Source organism: Phodopus roborovskii, unplaced genomic scaffold (genome assembly GCF_943737965.1).
Source record: "Phodopus roborovskii unplaced genomic scaffold, PHOROB, whole genome shotgun sequence".
Classification (NCBI taxonomy): Eukaryota; Metazoa; Chordata; class Mammalia; order Rodentia; family Cricetidae; genus Phodopus; species Phodopus roborovskii.
In genome coordinates, this window is record NW_026126418.1 from 50,384,612 (window position 1) to 50,401,968 (window position 17,357).

Sequence of the window (17,357 nt, forward strand, 5' to 3'; positions counted from 1 at the left end):
GGCCGCTTACCCCGCCCCCACCCCACCCTTGGTGGTCTCAGGTTTGTGGGGCGAACGTAACTAAGGGGGGGCAAGGGGGGTGGCGAAGGTGGCAGGACGCCACTGCCCCACCCCCAGCGGGGTGAGGTGGGTTCAAACCCGGGAAGCTGGGTCCCGGCCGTGTCCCCCTTCCTGGGGGAAGTTGGTGGAGTTTTTCCGGCTGAGCGCTCGACGCAGAAACTTCCTCCGTCCCCCTCCCCCTCTCCATGCAGGCAACGCCGAGCGAAGCTGAGGCTGGGGGCGAATCGCCGCAGAGCTGCGTTTCCGTAGCGCGCTCTGATTGGACAGGCGGCAAGCCTGTCAGTTTATTGGCCCCGCTCGTCCCACCCCGTAGCTCAGGACAGCCTTTACCCTTTGGCCCCAGCGGGCGCCAGCCACTCAGATCGCTTCTTGTTGGTATGTGTAGCGGCAGTGGCCGCCGACGGAGCAGTCTGAGCCCGACGATGAGGCCGGGGACTGGAGCCGAGCGTGGAGGCCTCATGGTGAGTGAAATGGAGAGCCAACCTCCCTCGCGGGGTCCCGGGGACGGGGAGCGGAGATTGTCCGGCTCAAACCTGTGCTCCAGTTCTTGGGTCTCTGCTGACGGCTTCCTGAGGAGACGGCCCTCGGTAAGGGATCGGCTGGGTAGGGGAAAGCGGCACAATGAAAAACCGAGTCAGAGAAACAGGAAGCCTTCTCCAAAAGGAGAAGAGTGTACCAGGAAGAGCTCCAGATGGTGGGCTACGTCCCGAGGGACAGGAATGGAGGGCGGGAATGCACAAAGACGGATGTGGGACCTTGGACGTTCCTGCGCTCTTGGCCTAGACAGATACCTTAGGAAGGTGCTGGGCCCCGGGCAGAGTGTGCATCCGAGAGCCCTCGGCCTGTTTTTTAGTAGGGGCCCTTAAGTCTGCAGGACTTTAAAGAGAAGCTGCTACAGTTTGTTTTCTCCGGGAGTGGTGGGGCTGGTTTGCAGGGGTGGGGATTCTGTTAGGAGAATTGGCAGCGGATACTTAGTTTCAGGCCAGGAACAATGGACAGTTATATGTGATATACGTATAGATATATAATATTTTACATTCTCTAAATGTGTCATTTGCATTTAGTTTCAGGGACAGAATGACAGTTTTTGATATTTTAGCTGTATTAAAATATTTGACTTAGGTACTAGAATATTTGCTCCTTAATGAAGGACTCTTGGGAACCCGCATTCTGTTTTTATGACAAAACATCATCAAAATTAATGTAACTTTAAATAATATAAGCTGGGTATATGTATAAAGTGGATAAAGTTGTGTTCACACTAACAGTTTTTAAGTTGCAATTCAATACATAGCCACCAAGTGTAGGTAGTCATTTAACAGTTAATTAAATCACCGGGGAGGGGGCTGTAATCCTATAATGGATTTAACTTCACTGTTCTGTTAATTTGAAGGCTCCTTAAAATAACCTGTTGTGTATTTTAAGGTTGATGTAGTATATACTAATTTAATAATCACACTTTGACTTAATATTGTGCCTTACAGGTAAATTGGTTTTTTTTTTTTTTTTTTTTTTTTTTGTCTCATTTTTAAGAAACATTTACTGTGTCTTGCTCACTTTTCGTTTTTTATTGTTTTTTAGATGGGGCATCCTGGCATGCATTATGCACCAATGGGAATGCACCCTATGGGTCAGAGAGCAAACATGCCTCCTGTTCCTCATGGAATGATGCCGCAGATGATGCCCCCTATGGGAGGGCCTCCAATGGGACAAGTAAGATTATGTTTTTTACTTTGTTTATTTTTGTTTCATTGTGTCAGATCTTTTAAATGTAGGCCATTGCTGTACTTTTATCTCTTATAAGGGTAGTTTATATCCATGTTTTCAAACATGACAAAACGTTGACCTTGACTATAACCAAATTTTGAATGTAGTAAGACTAGTATAAAAAATATACTGACTTCCTCAACAAAACTAAGATTTAAAGTGTCTTTAAGCTGGGCACGGTGGTACACAACTTTAATCCCAGCACTGGGGAGGGAGAGGCAGATATCTAAGTTTCTGACCAGTGTATTCTACCAAGTGAGTTCCAGGGCAGCCAAGGTGACACAGAAACCCTGTCTCCAAAAAAAAAAAAAATCTTTAAAGTGACATTATACATCTAGGCTCTTTAACTTAGTGACTTTTTCCAGACATATTGATTGTTAATGGTCTAGGAGTAATATATAGCCGATAATTTTGGTGAACTGTGTAAATGCTAAGTAACATCTGAAAAATAGTAATTACTTGGGATTTTCTTTTGGCGTGTGGAGGGATTTTATGCTCTATTACTAATTCTTCCCTGTACGGTGCCAAATAGGTAGTTCATTTTCTACTTGAATTTTTAAAATGATTATTGCTTCCTCACTCCTACTTGTGAGTTCCCCTTGCATTTCTAGCACAAACTGTAAGTGGACTTTTGTGGGAGTGATGTGGATCAAAAGATTTTAGCTGACTCTGACTCTGGTAGATAGAATTTTTATTTCTAAGTTAGAAGTGTTCAAGAAAGGCAAGAGCTTCAGTTCCATGAACAGTTGTGTCCTATGGAAGGTTTTTATAATACACAGATCCTTGGGTGGGTTGTGTTATTCCATTTGATATTTATTTTCTTTTGCTAATGAGTGCTGTTGACTTTGATAATGGTTTAAGCAATGAAGACTAAAGTTATTGGTGAAATTGCGGTGGAAACAGGAGCTTGTTGTGTTTCTTTTTTTACTTTATAAGTAGAATGGCTCAAGTGGTTTTCTTTTATATTTGAAAATATAGCTCTTAATTTTGTATAATTTATTTTTCAAAGGCACTGGACTGAAAAGATTCTGCCTACAGGAGTTCCTTATATAAAAGATTCTTTTACTCTGTTACTCTAGAATAACAGTACTTTAAGCTCCCTAGGAGATGCAGAGACAACTCTAATTCCCCTTCTTTACCTTTCATCTCTAAGCAGCACAAAGCTCTTCTTGTTTTCTTGGTAGAGCTGCTCTAACTAGATAAATGAGCTTTAAAAAAATATTTATTCTTTAAATGCTCTGGTTCTTATTTAAAATTAGTTTCTTTCCACAGAAAGATAAAATAAAACAATTTGCTACTGCCAGATGCTTCTCTCTTTTCTGGGGCCTTCTGTTTCCATTGGGCCAGTCAAGGTAAGTTTTGCAAGGGGTTGACCTGCTTACCCTTGCTGTAATGGTGCTGTTGCACTAGCAAACCTGAGATGCCAGCTAGTCATTTTCAGTACAATGCAGATTTTATTTTTTTAAGTAATTGGCATAAGCTGGTCACAGTTTGTTTTATGGCCCCCTTCTCTTTAGCTGTGCCAGTGTCTGCCTTCCTAATAAGTTTACTTGCTACTTATATACTTCAGACATTCTGAATTTTGCTTCATGGTTTTCTACTTTTTTTTCTAGTTCAATATGTTTATGCAACTTTGAGTACTTCTGACTGTTAAGTATTTAGAATCATTTCTTCCTCTGTTGGTTCCTGTGAGGATTATGAATGAATACTTTAGGATACTAGCTCTTAAAGTCTCAAGGGAATAGCCATTGTTTTTAAGATCATTTTCTAGTACCCGCCCCCTTTCCTACTTAACAGATATGGTTCCTAACATTTGATAAATCTAGTTAACCTTTTTTCAGCTTTATGAAACTGGGAAAGCATAATAAGCTGAATCCTCAAGGACTCTAGGATTCTTTCTTAAAGCTCTGTAAACTTGCTCTTAATGATGAACTGATCATTTCCCTACATTTCTTCTGTTTGTATATGCTCAGAATTATTAATGAACAGTACTTATAATGAAGATAATTGAGAAGTAAGGTGCCTATATCATTCATGGCAATGGATTTTGCCATCCATTTTTTTTAAAAGTTTATTGACTTTTTAGATTTTGGGACTGAAGGCTATATAATCTTCAAAAATAGTTGACTCTGTACAGGGTTCTGCATCCATTGTTTCAACTAACTATAATACATAAAAAATTTATTTTTCCAGAACAGACGGACTTTGCTTTGTATTCCCTATTCAACACATGAAACAGCTATGTACTTACCTATGTATAGAGCATCTGATAGGTATTATAAGTAATTTAGAGATGCTTTAAATTACATAGGATGTCTATAGGTTATATGCATATATTATGGCATTTTGTCATGCAAGGGGCTTACCATCTGGATTTTGATGTGTACCAAGGTCCTGGAACAGGTCAATCTTTTGTCAGGTATCCGCTATATTGAACATGTCTAAGTTATCTTGCTTAGACCAGCTGGAGACTAAAATACGAAGCAGTCTGTACTTGCTAAATGACTGTGGTCTTTGAAATGTTACTGAATATAACAAGAAATGCTAGTTTACACTAGTGATCTAGGGTAAACAGCTTTTGCAAAGTTGAAATGCAGCTAGTCACTTAAAGAAGAAGTCACATGTTCAGGGCTTTCTCCCCTCAGTCTATAAGATAAAGTAGAATGTCATTTTCTCCAGTTGAAGCTGAGTCTATTAGTAAATACCTAGAAATAGCAAATGTAACTTAATCATAATATCTTTCAAATTTATCTCAGTTACCTATAATATAGATTATTCTGCTGCTGCTCCCAACTTTTTGGGAAAGTCATACTTGTCAATTACAGAATTAGATTATGTTGCTGGAAGGGACCTAACTAATGAATAAACTTTAAATAGTAAGTTTTTGGAGGGGGTCTCTCTCTCTTTTTTTTTTTTCTTAAGAATTTACTGATTTTTTTTTTCTGCTTAGTAGCAATATTAAATAACTTTCCAGTAGAAATTTCTGTCAGAATATGATCATGTGTAAGGCTGTCTTCTTCCATGTACATTCCCAGTGAAACATGTTTTGTCTTCAAAGTGTTTTCTTGGCCTTTTTCTTTTTGTATGTGCTTTCTTGTCACCAAGGACATTAAATTCTCCTATCTAAAGACTGCATTTTGCCTTTGCCGAACAGAGTCCTCTTAGCTGGCTCACTCTTCTTTGAATGTTTATTTTTCTCCTCTGTCATGAGAAGAATAAAATTAAGTCTTGAGCTTCCTTCCAGATTGAACAGCTTGTGGTATCAACTTTCTCAGATTGATACAGAAATAAAATTTTTTCTAATTAATTATTTAGGTTGTGGGATGAATTTTTGATGAAATGAATTTGATTTTATGTTGATGGCTGAGTAAGACAGACTAGATTAACAGATCTGTAGCAGCCTAGGTTGTCCCATTCCTATCCCTGGGATACTCTAGTGTTTTTTAACTGGTTTTCCTAACTTAAAGGCTGCTATCTCCTATCAAAAAATTAAATATAAAGCAAAATGTATTTCTTTGCTCAATAATCTCCAGTGTTTCTCTATATCTGTAGCCTAATAGGTTAAATTCCATAGCTTAAGTTTGAAAGATTTTCTTTAATACATGCCAAAGCAATGAGTGATGCATGTTTTCATACTAATCTTTTCATGGTGTCTTAAATGATTCTGTTAGTTCTTGACTTTAAGCTTATGCTGCTGTCCTCGCCTTCTTGCTTTCAAGATTACTGTCACCATGATATCTTTGCTTTCCTAAATTATTTCCTCAGAAATAATTTTGAACAATGTTTACTTCCTAAGTTATTTCTATATGCTTGGAGTTTTTACCGTTTTATTTTGCCACTTAGTGGCATTTTCCTCCTTTATTTTTTTTTTCTCTTAATGTTTTCTGATTTGCTATTTTCCTGAAAAGTAATAGAACAAGAACCAAGTTATTCTTGTTAATAATTCTATAGGTGCTGAGCACAGTTCTTGGTGCATTGTGGGTGCTCAGTAATACTTGTTGAATGAATGAAACAAATAGATACTATTTCCTACAATGTAAACTAGAAAGTAACTGATGGGTGTGTGCCTAGAGGTTACTTGTGACTTTACATTGTCTCTGTGTTTAGATTCTGAATCATTATTGCTTTCTCATTTAGCAAAAACAGATAAAATGAAGTAAATAAGGGATTCCTTTTTCTGCTTCCCACCTTTGAGTAAAGAAATCTAAATACTTAATGATAGCCACATGTATTTCTAGCTGTTGTCATGTCGTTGAGAATAAAATTTTGCCATATACATCTTTATAACATAAAAGGTGATTTGTAATAGAGGTTTCCAGAGGTAGCCAGTGCATTCGTATATTAAATTTATGTTATTAATGAATTACTTGTTTTTATTTTTATATTAGCCAGTCATAAAAAAGCACGTGCTAAATTCTTGAGTCTAGTTAATTTTTGTGCATTTACATTTCTGAAGCAAATACTTTTCTTTATAAAGAATATTAGCCTAGAACTAATATTGTCTTCACTTTTATACTGTGGTTAGATTGTGACAGTTTTGTTTTGGTTTTTTTGGCTTTTGGGTTTCTTGTTGTTGTTGTGTTGTTGTTGTTGTTGTTTTTGAGACAGGGTTTCTCTGTGTAGCTTTGGAGCCTATCCTGGCACTTGCTCTGTAGACCAGGCTGGCCTCGAACTCACAGGATCACCTGCCTCTGCCTCCTGGGTGCTGGGGTAAAAGTGGTACACCACCACCACCCGGCCAGATTTTGACAGTTTTTACTAAGACTACAAATGTACTTATTTCAGTTACATTTAGATGATAACTTACTTAAATATGAACTCATTCTAAACTTGAGATAACAATAATATTTTTAAAGTGTTTAATATTTGGAGTGATCTAAGAAGAATATCTCTCAAAGAGTGAATCTCTTTGAGATGCACAAAATACTGTTATTGGGAAGTCTTAAAGGAACCTTTTAAAACAGATGTTTGTCCATCTTCCCCACCACTTTTCCCTTGGAAACTCTTATTCATAAGAAATGCTATCAACACATAGTAAACATTATAATACATGTGCATACTAAAGGATCCCTCCCCACCTCATTTTCTTAGTGTTTACCTGGGGAAATGGAGCAATCTTGAAGGTTTATAAGTAAAAAGGGTAGATTATGTCCTCTTGTTGACATTCATTTGCTTATCTTAGACCTTCGTGTTTCTTTTTGTCAGACATCTATGTCTCTTATGAACATTGTTAGTATAAATGTGTGATGTATAGCTTGCTCTTAAAAAGAGCCTCCCATCATGTGTGGAGTGGCTGGCAATACTAAGTGTGGGAATATTTGTGAGCACTTGCAAATGTGATAGATATGAGGTTTTGTTTTTGTTTTTTTTCTTTCTCTAGTCAACTTAGCATCTGTTACTTTTCATCTATTTTAAACAATGGTTAATTCTAATTAGCAGTTAATAAAGATGTGTGATCATTTGTTTTGTTTAATGAGCTTAAATCTATTTTTTTCTTAGTATGCTCAAAGTGGAAACTGACTGCTCTAAGTGGGTTTGGTGCTCTATATATTTAGATATACAAGTACTTTGTATTATAGTTTCCTATAGTTTTTAGTATAGTAATGTCCCAATGACATAGCTGTCTTGTAATCATAGCAAAAAATCTTGTCCATATGTTTATGGTAATGTACTACAGTGCCAGCCATATTAAAAATTACCTTACACAAGTCATGTATAATGCATAATACTTGAGTTAGTAATGATACTACTAATAGACTATTGCTGATTTGTGTACTAATGGATTGTATTGTTTGTGTACCTAAAAGACTATATTGCTGATTTATATATGTTTACTCTGCTATTTTTATTGGTTTATAATATACTTCACTTACAAAAACAAATCCATTGAAATAAAATAGTGTCATGTTACATCTAGTTTACTAGACCTCTTGATAATTCAAAAGGTTACATTCAGTGATTGATCTGTATCAGCTAGGATTATGTATGTACACTCTGCATAAGAAAGTCATGTGTTGTATTTATCAGTGTGTCTCTGCATGCTGTATTTAATGTTTTCATTACTAACAAAGTATAAAGACTTAGATGTAATATTGAATCTATCTTAAAAAACATGAAAAGGGGATTATAATCGTCATGTGTCCCAAAGGCCTCAGATGATGTTTTTGAGATAAAATTTTAAAGCCCTTAATTTTATAAAGTTTAAAAAGCACTATTTTCTGTGTTTCTCTAATTGAATTTAGAACTTCCTTTAAAAAATGTAATGGACAACTACATTTTTAAATTTATGTTGCCTGTTGTAAAGGATTATAATTCTGTATATCTTTGAAAAATTCATATACCTTACTGAATTTAATCCCTTTTTCTGAAAACTGAGTTGGCTCTGTTGGTCCAGGTTATATTTGGTAACTGATTGTCTAGAGAGTTAAATAATTTGTGCACTAACATTGCAGAGCTAGCATTAAGTTTGATACTAAGATTGAGATAGACTTATTACATTTATTATTGATTTTTGAAAGTAAAAAGTTTATGCTGTTAATTAGATAACTATGATGAAGAAAACAAAACACAGCAACAACAAACACCTGAGAAATAAATAAGGAATGGCTGAGGGAAAGGGTTCCATAGAAGGTTCTTTCATTGTAAAAGATTAAGAACAATGTTAATAAAATATTGTTGGTTGATCTTTCATGTTTTCAGGTGCTGCACATAGATTCAATCATTGATCATTCAGAGATATTTAGAGAAAGATTTGTCTATATTGATTATGTTCAGGTGTTTTTGCAATATAAAAACTGCAGCATTTGTTATTTATTAGATGATATAAGAATTTTAGATATTTAGAATTTACCAGGATTATGCATAGATAATATATAAATATGTTGCCATTTTATATGAGATAAGCATTTGGAGATTTTTGTTACACTTTAGGTGGTACTAGAACCATGAGTACTGTGAGACAACTCTAGTAACCTTTATATCTTTGGTTGAGCACTATTTTTAATTGCTTTACATTCATTTTTGCATTTGATTGCTTATAATAAGTACTATCAGGTAATATTTTGCTGTTGGCGAGAAATGAGGTCCAAAGAGATTAATATCATAGCAATTCAAGAATTATGCTAGTCTGACTTAATAGCTGTGCTAGGTTTCTTCTCTGCATAAAATTCTAAGATGTAATCAAGGTATAAAGCATGAAGGGTGGCTGTAAAGTGCTCCTGTTATTGGGTATGTATGTTCCAAAATTTTCGGTGGATTCCTGAAACTGAACTATATAAATGTTTACTGGGTTTTTGTTTGTTTGTTTTTGTTGTTGTTGTCTTTAATTCCCTGCTGTGTTGAAATATATTATTAGAGTTTATCTGCCCTTAGACATTTTGGGCCCTGATAACTATACTATACTTACAGTGTGGGGGCATTATTAAGTAAAATGAGAGTTACATGAAGTTGTGCGCACACAATGTTGCTAAAGTTTTGTGTAAAACTTTCACACCTACATTGACCATTGGTTACTGAATATGGCATGTGAAGCACAGGAGGTGGAAGGAACTACTTTACTTTAGAATTTCTAAATTCTGTATGTTGTATTTAGTAAACTAAACCCCAGGCGCAGGAAGTTGTCTTAATATATGTTTTCTAACAAATTATAAAAATACTGTTTACCTTTTATATAGATACTTAACAGAAAATGTATTGACTTCATATTACTTTTATTTTTTAATTTAATTTTGTTATTTTGAGATAGGGAAATCTGATCCCTTGTGTCTGGAGTTACAGATGATTTTGAGCCTCCATGTAGGTGTTGGGAATTGAACTCGGGTTCTGGAAGAGCATTCAGTGCTCTTAAATGCTGAACCATCTCTCCAGCCCCTTGATCAACGTCTGTAGCATCCATTCTGCTTTTATTACTGTTAATTTTTTATCTTTAAAGTACATAAAGAGTAAATAAAACACTCATTTATATCTGACACTAGAAATTATCCGGAATGGTAAAAGCAATTGAATAGGTTGTTTGGTAGACACTTACTTGTTTTTACTTACTGATTTATTTGCTTCTTCTAAATATCTATTCTCCCAGTATTGGGCACTGAATACAAGCCGTCATGCATAACAAACAAGTGCTCTTCTATTTATTTTACATCTGCAGTTGTGTTTTTATTTTTAGGCAAGATCTTGTTGTGTTGATTGTCCATACTGATTATGAACTTTTGGTTTTCCTTCCTTAGCAAGTAGGGTTTTCTTAAAGAGGTTATTCACAATACCTGGCTTGAATACACCCTGATAACTGTCTTTAAAAACTCCCCCTATTCAAGCTAGCTAGGCTGTGGTGGCACATGCCTTTAATCCCATTACTCAGGAGGCAGAGACAAATGGATCTCTGTGAGTTTGAGGCCAGCTTGGTCTACAGAGCAGTTCCAGGACAGCTTCCAAAATATATATATATTGGCCAAAGTAGTAGAATTGGAAAAGGTAACATGTTTTGATTTTATAATACATTTCATGTTAAGCTAATATGAATTACCATTTGTGCTTAGAAAATGATGTGCTTCATGAAATTGTTTTGGCACTATCATAGCAGCTAAGATTAGAAATTTTCCTTTTTAGTGAACATCATTTTATTGAAATCAAAGATTTATTAACAATGGTGGGGAGGGCAACTCCAAATAGGAAATCTAAAAGACTTTACAGTTAGAGCTGGCTAAAACCTCCATGTGACACAAGAAACTAGCTTTCTATGCCAAAGACAACAAAGAAACTGGCTATCTCAGTTTTGGTTCTCGAAGAGAAGATAAACCACTACTGAGGATTTAAAACACAGACCACTGTTCTTTAAGTTTACAACCTGGATTACTTTCATTAACACTGTGCTGTTAAAACAGCAAAAGGGATATATAATAAATATTTCATTTGTCTCAAATTTGGGGCTCTGTCAAGAAACTAGTATAACTGAATCCAACTCCTTAGAATTTAACTTCAGAGACAGCAAATGTAAAATGTACCTCTTGTTCTATGTTTAAAATAATAGAAACAGGAATCATTGTATTATTTTGTAAGTAGATATTTCTTTCTACCATGCTTAAAACTCTGAGAGCTCTACATATACCATCCAACTTTTATAGTAATTTTATGCTCTCAGATTTTTTTTATTTATTTTATATAATCAAGTCCATTTAAATGAAAACATACATTTTTATTTTTTATAGTAATTTTATATGAAATATAGTATCTTGAATATTGATGTTCTTTAGTTTCATGTGCCAGCAGTTTTACTTTTAGAATTTAGTTACATAAAATTTTAAAAGCTCACAGGTAACCTTGTCAGGTAAAACAAGTTATAATAGTTTACTCAGACTATTGATAACCATAAATGGTCTCTTAAGTTAATGGAGATTTTTCTCATTCTACTTTTGTTTTTTTGTTTGTTTGTTTGTTTTGTTTTGTTTTTTCTACTGTACTTTTTGTTCCTTAGGAGAAATTACTATTTTTCTTTATGTTTTTAAACTTCCATTTCACAAATTATCTTAAGATTGTAGTTTGGAACGTAGTACCAGTTTTTTATTTGATATATACACACACATACACATACATGCATACATTATATATATATATATATGGCATTTTAGAATTTTTCCCTCTGTGCTTTTGAAGTGCTCCATTTACTGTTGTTTCCTAAAGTACAAGTGTGACATGAATCTCTGAAGGGTAGATGGTTTTAGAAGCAAGCACAATTCTCTCTTGTTTGCTGCTGCCTTTTTCCTAAGATGTATGTTACTTATTTAATCTCCTAGTTAGGTTTTCAAATTCTGTGCTTTTTATGAAAATACTGTTTTGACCATGTGTTTCTAAGTAATCCATTGCATTCTTCTAATCGTGATTTCTGTCTAGTAGTTTAAATAATTTTAGCTCTTTTTTAAATCAGTCAACTCCATGCAAGTCTACAGGTATTACAGCCTTTTTTATCTTGAGTTTTAACAACTAATAAAACTGCACATGGAGCCTGGCAGTGGTGGAGCATGCCTTTAATCCCAGCACTCAGAGGCAGGGACAGGTGGATCTAAGTTTGAGGCCAGCATGTTCTACAGAGTGAGTTGCAGGACAGGCTCCAAAGCTACAGAGAAACCCTGCCTCGAAAAACAAACAAAGAAACAAACAAAAAACTGCACATATATAATATTGCCTAATTTTATATTTTCATATTGACCAATGTGTTTATATTTTTCTTTTCTTAGTTTTAACTTGTTCATTTATTTAATTTGAAACTTGAATAACCAGTTTCCTTGTCCAGTGCCTGTGATTATTACAATTTTTATTACCCTACAAGTTTTTTAGATACTTTTGATACTCTTAATATATTGAAGTCAAAATTCTAATATGGTACTACATATTATTTTATGTAATATAGATGAATATTGGATCAAATTCTTTAGAAAAAATCTTTTAATTATTCATGCAATGCTTAGTACATATTCAGATTTTAATTGCAGTCATTAGTAGACTAAATTCTCAATCTGGTATGTTCAGGTATTTATGTCATTTTTTTATATATGTAACTTATGATTTAATGGGTTTTATTTATTTATATTTTAAGTCAGGGTTTAGATTTTAAGCATCATAGATCTAAAATTGTGAAAAGGACAAGATTACTATAATATTTATTCAGTATAGATTAAGAATAAAAGGTGAAAATTTTATATTACATTCTTTTGTTCCAAAGAGAAAAGAAACAGTGTTCAATTAAAAATAAAAGGAAACAAATAGTTTCAAGTTTAAGCTACACTAGTATTGTCTGTTTATCTGAATTTACTTAATTTAAATATTTTTTACCATATAAATGAGTCATGGCGTAAGTATTGGAACAGGGTCATTCATTCATTCAACAAGCACTTACTCAGCATATTATTCACATAATACAGTAGCATAGTTATAATTTATATTTTCAAATTATATCTACAGTCCTGTTCAGTCCTTGCTCTTACATGCTGACCATATATTTTAACTTTTATTTTAGATGCCTGGAATGATGTCTTCAGTAATGTCAGGAATGATGATGTCTCATATGTCTCAGGCTTCCATGCAACCTGCCTTACCGGTTGGTAATCTTGTGAAAATAATTTCAGTTTTGATTGCTTTCATGTATGAATACTGTACATGTGCTTTATAGGCCACCCCAAAACTAAAATGTAACATGAAAATCATAATTGAGCATTACATTGCAGCATATATACCTGTTCAATCATTTAATTAATTCTATAATAAACAAGGCATTTAAACAGGTTGTGAGAGAAAATCAGTGTGTTAGTCTTGTAATATTTTCAAAGGTGACATTTTATTTATTAAATGCTGGTAAAAATGATTTTCAACTTAAAATGAGAAGACTTAATTTGAAATTCTCATTTTATTGAAACTTTACCTATTGCAAATTGACTTAGAATGTTCTTGAATAAACTTCCTGTCATACTTAGGTAATAATTTGGTGATATATAAATAACTATGGTATTGATGTTTAAGTGTGTTTATTTCCTGAGAGTCTATTGGTTTTAATGAAAGTATGGCATACTTATTTGCAATAGTAAGATTTTAGTGTTTTAATCAAATTAGTATATTTACTAACATTTGCATGTACTGACTAACATTTGCATGTACTGCACTACAAAAATATCCTGTGGTGTCTGAGGCCATTTCTAATATATTACTATTGGTAAGTTTTGTTAATTAATTAATAAGACTTGGTTTTCAGAGCTTTGTAGATTTTTGAATTGAGAGGAAAGGGTTGTAATTCTGCATACAATTGTTATCCATGTAATATCTTAAAATGCTAAAGTTGCCCCAACTTTATTCATCCCTTGAAATGTATAGCAAGCCTGAGAGTTGAAACTACTAGAAATTTCACAGTTGTTGAGTTAGTGGCTTATAGATTATACAAGGAACTGATTCATGGTACCTTTTGAATGGTAGTAATTTAATTTCTCTTTTTGCAGCCTGGAGTAAATAGTATGGATGTAGCAGCAGGTATGTATACAGTGTATGGTGGACTTCATTATAACAAGGAATGAAAGTGGTTATCTAGGGCTGAACACTTGATATTTTTTCAGAGGACCTGGCATCCATTCCCCCTTCTCACATGGTTAACAACCACTTTTTAATTCCAGTTCCACGGGGATCTGATGCCTCCTTCTGGCCTCCTTCTGGCCGCCTCTGGCATCTGGCATGCATGTACTGTACATACATTTATTCTGACAAACCACTCATGCACATAAAATTAGTTTTTTAAACTGATCTTTATGACTGGTTAATATTTTCTCAAAATGTGACAAGAGACAAATAGCATTTATAATTGCATTCTTAAATCAGATTTATTTTGTACAAAGTCTTTGATAATAATAATTTTTTTACAAAAATTTTGCAATTATTATTAAATACTTAGAATTTGTATTAAAACATTTGATTTGAATTTCAGTGTTTAATAATCCTGTCAACATAGTTAGGGCTCAGAGAATATTTGCACAATGAATGAACTCTACTGAGTCCATATTTCTACTTAGGGAACATGGGAAGAGATAGTAGCTCCACTTGTTACATGTGAAGATCTTCTTGTTATGGATTTCTGGGCTACTTCACAGTCATTTTTGTTGTTGTTACCCCTTTAGTTTTTGCAGTCAACTTACTTTTCAAATGCTTTGGTTCTATTGTTGATACTCATAGTCAATTGAATGCTTTCTATATCTGTGAACCTTTGTTTTGTTTTAGTCTTTGCTTTCTCTTTTACTTAAAATTTTAAGTTGACTAGTTTCTAAACTTAGACCTTATTTATATGAGTTTTGTCATTAGCAAACACCTGAAAATCTCTTACATCTTAAAGGGGTGTGTGTGTGTACATATATACACATATGTGTAATATTCAAGTATATGTGGTAGTGTAGGACACTAACAAAACTTTCTGCAATAGTGGAAATGTTCTGTAACCTATACTTTATATCATACAGTCTCTTATAGCTACATATAATTGAGTCTGAAATGTGGCTAGTATAATCAAGAAAGCACTTTTTAAAAAATTATTTATAATTTAAATATTAATCGGGTGTGTGTTATCTCATGCGTACTGTGATACAGAATAGCACATTTATAGGGTCAAAGTAAATGAGTTTGGCAGAAGTTAGACAATAGAGGCATTATTGTACTTTATATAAGAAAGAAAGGATTTTAAGTGAGGTTGATAGAATAACCAGAAAGCAAAATGAATGTTTCTCATTTTGGCAGCTGACAGTTAACTTTGGAGATTGAAAACACTTTATGCTATTGATGTTTTATTTGTGGAATGGTAAGCAAGTAAATAGGTAGTATGGGACCGCTCGTAAGTTTAATAAGAATAGAAAGAAAGAAGTAAGAATAAATATCAGAACTGTTAAGGAACACTTCACTTACTATAAATATTTTGTCTTTTAGGTTCAGCATCTGGTGCAGTAAGTATTGTTTAAAACCCCTATTACTTGCTTTCTTACATTTTCTTCTTGGATGTGCTGCATTGACCTTGTTTTTTTTAAAGATGATGTGCTAAACCAGTCCTTAGTTTTCCATGTCAATGTTGAAACTTTATTTTAAAAACTAGTTTTCATGAGAGTTAGGAATCTTTTTTTCTATTTTATATAACTATTTCAAAATACCAAGGCCAATTGCATTTTGGAAAGAAAACAGGCTTTTGGCTTTCCAATTGACTATGATGGAAACGCTACCAACATGCAGATTTTCATAAAGACTTTTATGGAAAAGAGTATCACCCTTGAGGTTAAACCTTCAGATGCTATAAAAAATGTAAAAACCAAGATCCAGGTTAATGAAGGAATTCCTCCTGATCAGCACAACCTTCTCTTTGCTGGTAAGCAGCTGGAAGATACCATACTTGGTCTGACTACAGCATTCAAAAGGAATGCCCCTTTCATTCTGTGTTGAGACTTGATGGGTGGGGCCAAGATAAGGAAGAAGTCTCACAGCATTGCCAGGAAGACTAAGCAGACGAGAAAGAAAGGTTAAGCTGGCCGTGCTAGAATTCTGTAAGGTGGATGAAAATGCAGAATGAATTGCCTTTGTTAGTGTTTTAATGAATTCGATGCTGGAGATGTCATGCTCAGTCACTTTGGCAGACATTATTGTGGCAAGTGTTGTCTGACTTGAGAACCTCTTCAACCAACCAGAAGATGTAGAGTTGTGCATGAGTTAATAAAAGCTAGGAATTGGGGTCTGGAGGGACATTAATAATATCAAGTATTAGTAACTACTTGCTTTATCTTGTGAAGAAAACCCTACAACTGTTAAGAGTATTTGACTTACACACTAATAATTTAAACTATTCTTATAGTAGACCAGTCAGATAATTAAACTTCTTAAAATACTAGCTTGGACAAAATCAAGAAAGTATATAGAATAATGGGTATAACTGAGAAGTGGTATATATAGCAAATCCTAGGTAAGTATTTTGAAGAACCTCATATTTCTGAAATGGCTATACTAATTTTCATTCCCAGCAACAGTATATGAGGGTTCCCATTCCCATACAACCTTAACAACATTTGTAGTTTATTTTTTTATTTCTTAATAATTCAATTTTGACTGCCTGAAGTTAGAACTTCTTTGTATTTCTCTCCTAGCTGAGATAATGAGTTATTCTTTCATATATTTATGGGTCTTTTGTACTTGTTAAGAATTGTGTACTTTCTGGGTGTAGTGGTACATGCATTTAAGCTAGGCACCTGGGAGGCCAAAGCAGGTGGCTCTCTGGTGGAGACTAGCCTGATCTACACTGCAAGTTCCAGGACAGCCAGGGCTACACCGAGAGACCTGTTTAAATAACAACAACAAAAATGTCTGCTCAGTTCATTTGTTCACTTATTGATGGTACTATTCTTTTGGTGTTTAATTTTGAGTTCTTTATGTATTCTAGATATTCCTTAACCATCTGTGAGATGAATAGTGGGCAAAGATTTTCTGCTATTTTAATTTGATAAAATTCTACTTGTCAGTTCTTGTACTATTTCCTGAGGTGAAGTCCTATTCAGAAAGTATCTTTGTTTATTGATTTCAATGTTTCAGGTCTTGCATTAAGGTCTTTGATCCACTTTGAATTGACTTTTATGAAAACAAAAAGATTCTGTTTTGATACTGGATACTGACCCAGTTTTCTGGATATATTGAAGCTGTCATATTTCCAGTATATTTTGTTATGCTATTATGGTTGTGAATCAAATGGCTGTATATTCATAAGGTGTTTTTGGTTGGTTTCATTTTTTTTTTTTTTTTTCTGTAGCCTGTCCCCTTATTTGTGATTTTCATTGTCTTATGGAGACTTACATAGCAAGATTGGTGAGGTGTATTTCTGGGTGTGCTGTGAGATTTCCAGAGGATAAACTAAGGAAAAAACTGACTTGAGTTTGTGAGACAATAATTTATAGACTGGAAGCTCAGATGGAATAAAAGGGAGAAAGCCAGAGGGTGGCAGCTTTGCTTTCTGATTCTTGCAAACCCTCTCTCCCACCCCC

The 17,357-nt window shown here is 34.4% G+C and overlaps 1 protein-coding gene across 10 annotated transcripts in view; it reads left to right on the forward strand.

The window, feature by feature from the left end:
* Positions 1 to 230: 230 nt before the first annotated feature.
* The window catches only part of Prpf40a (pre-mRNA processing factor 40 homolog A), a 42,058-nt gene continuing 24,931 nt past the window's right edge, over positions 231 to 17,357 (forward strand). For 5 of the 10 annotated variants that reach the window (XM_051184681.1, XM_051184683.1, XM_051184684.1 and 2 more), the window contains exons 1-5: positions 231 to 647; positions 1,642 to 1,773; positions 12,836 to 12,916; positions 13,806 to 13,836; positions 15,271 to 15,287. In XM_051184681.1, coding sequence (XP_051040638.1) covers positions 246 to 647; positions 1,642 to 1,773; positions 12,836 to 12,916; positions 13,806 to 13,836; positions 15,271 to 15,287 — 663 coding nt within the window. In that variant the 5' untranslated portion in view covers positions 231 to 245. Of the gene's footprint in view, positions 648 to 1,641; positions 1,774 to 3,099; positions 3,180 to 12,835; positions 12,917 to 13,805; positions 13,837 to 15,270; positions 15,288 to 17,357 lie in introns of those variants that run through there. The other 5 variants (XM_051184686.1, XM_051184687.1, XM_051184688.1 and 2 more) reach the window with 2 other exon arrangements.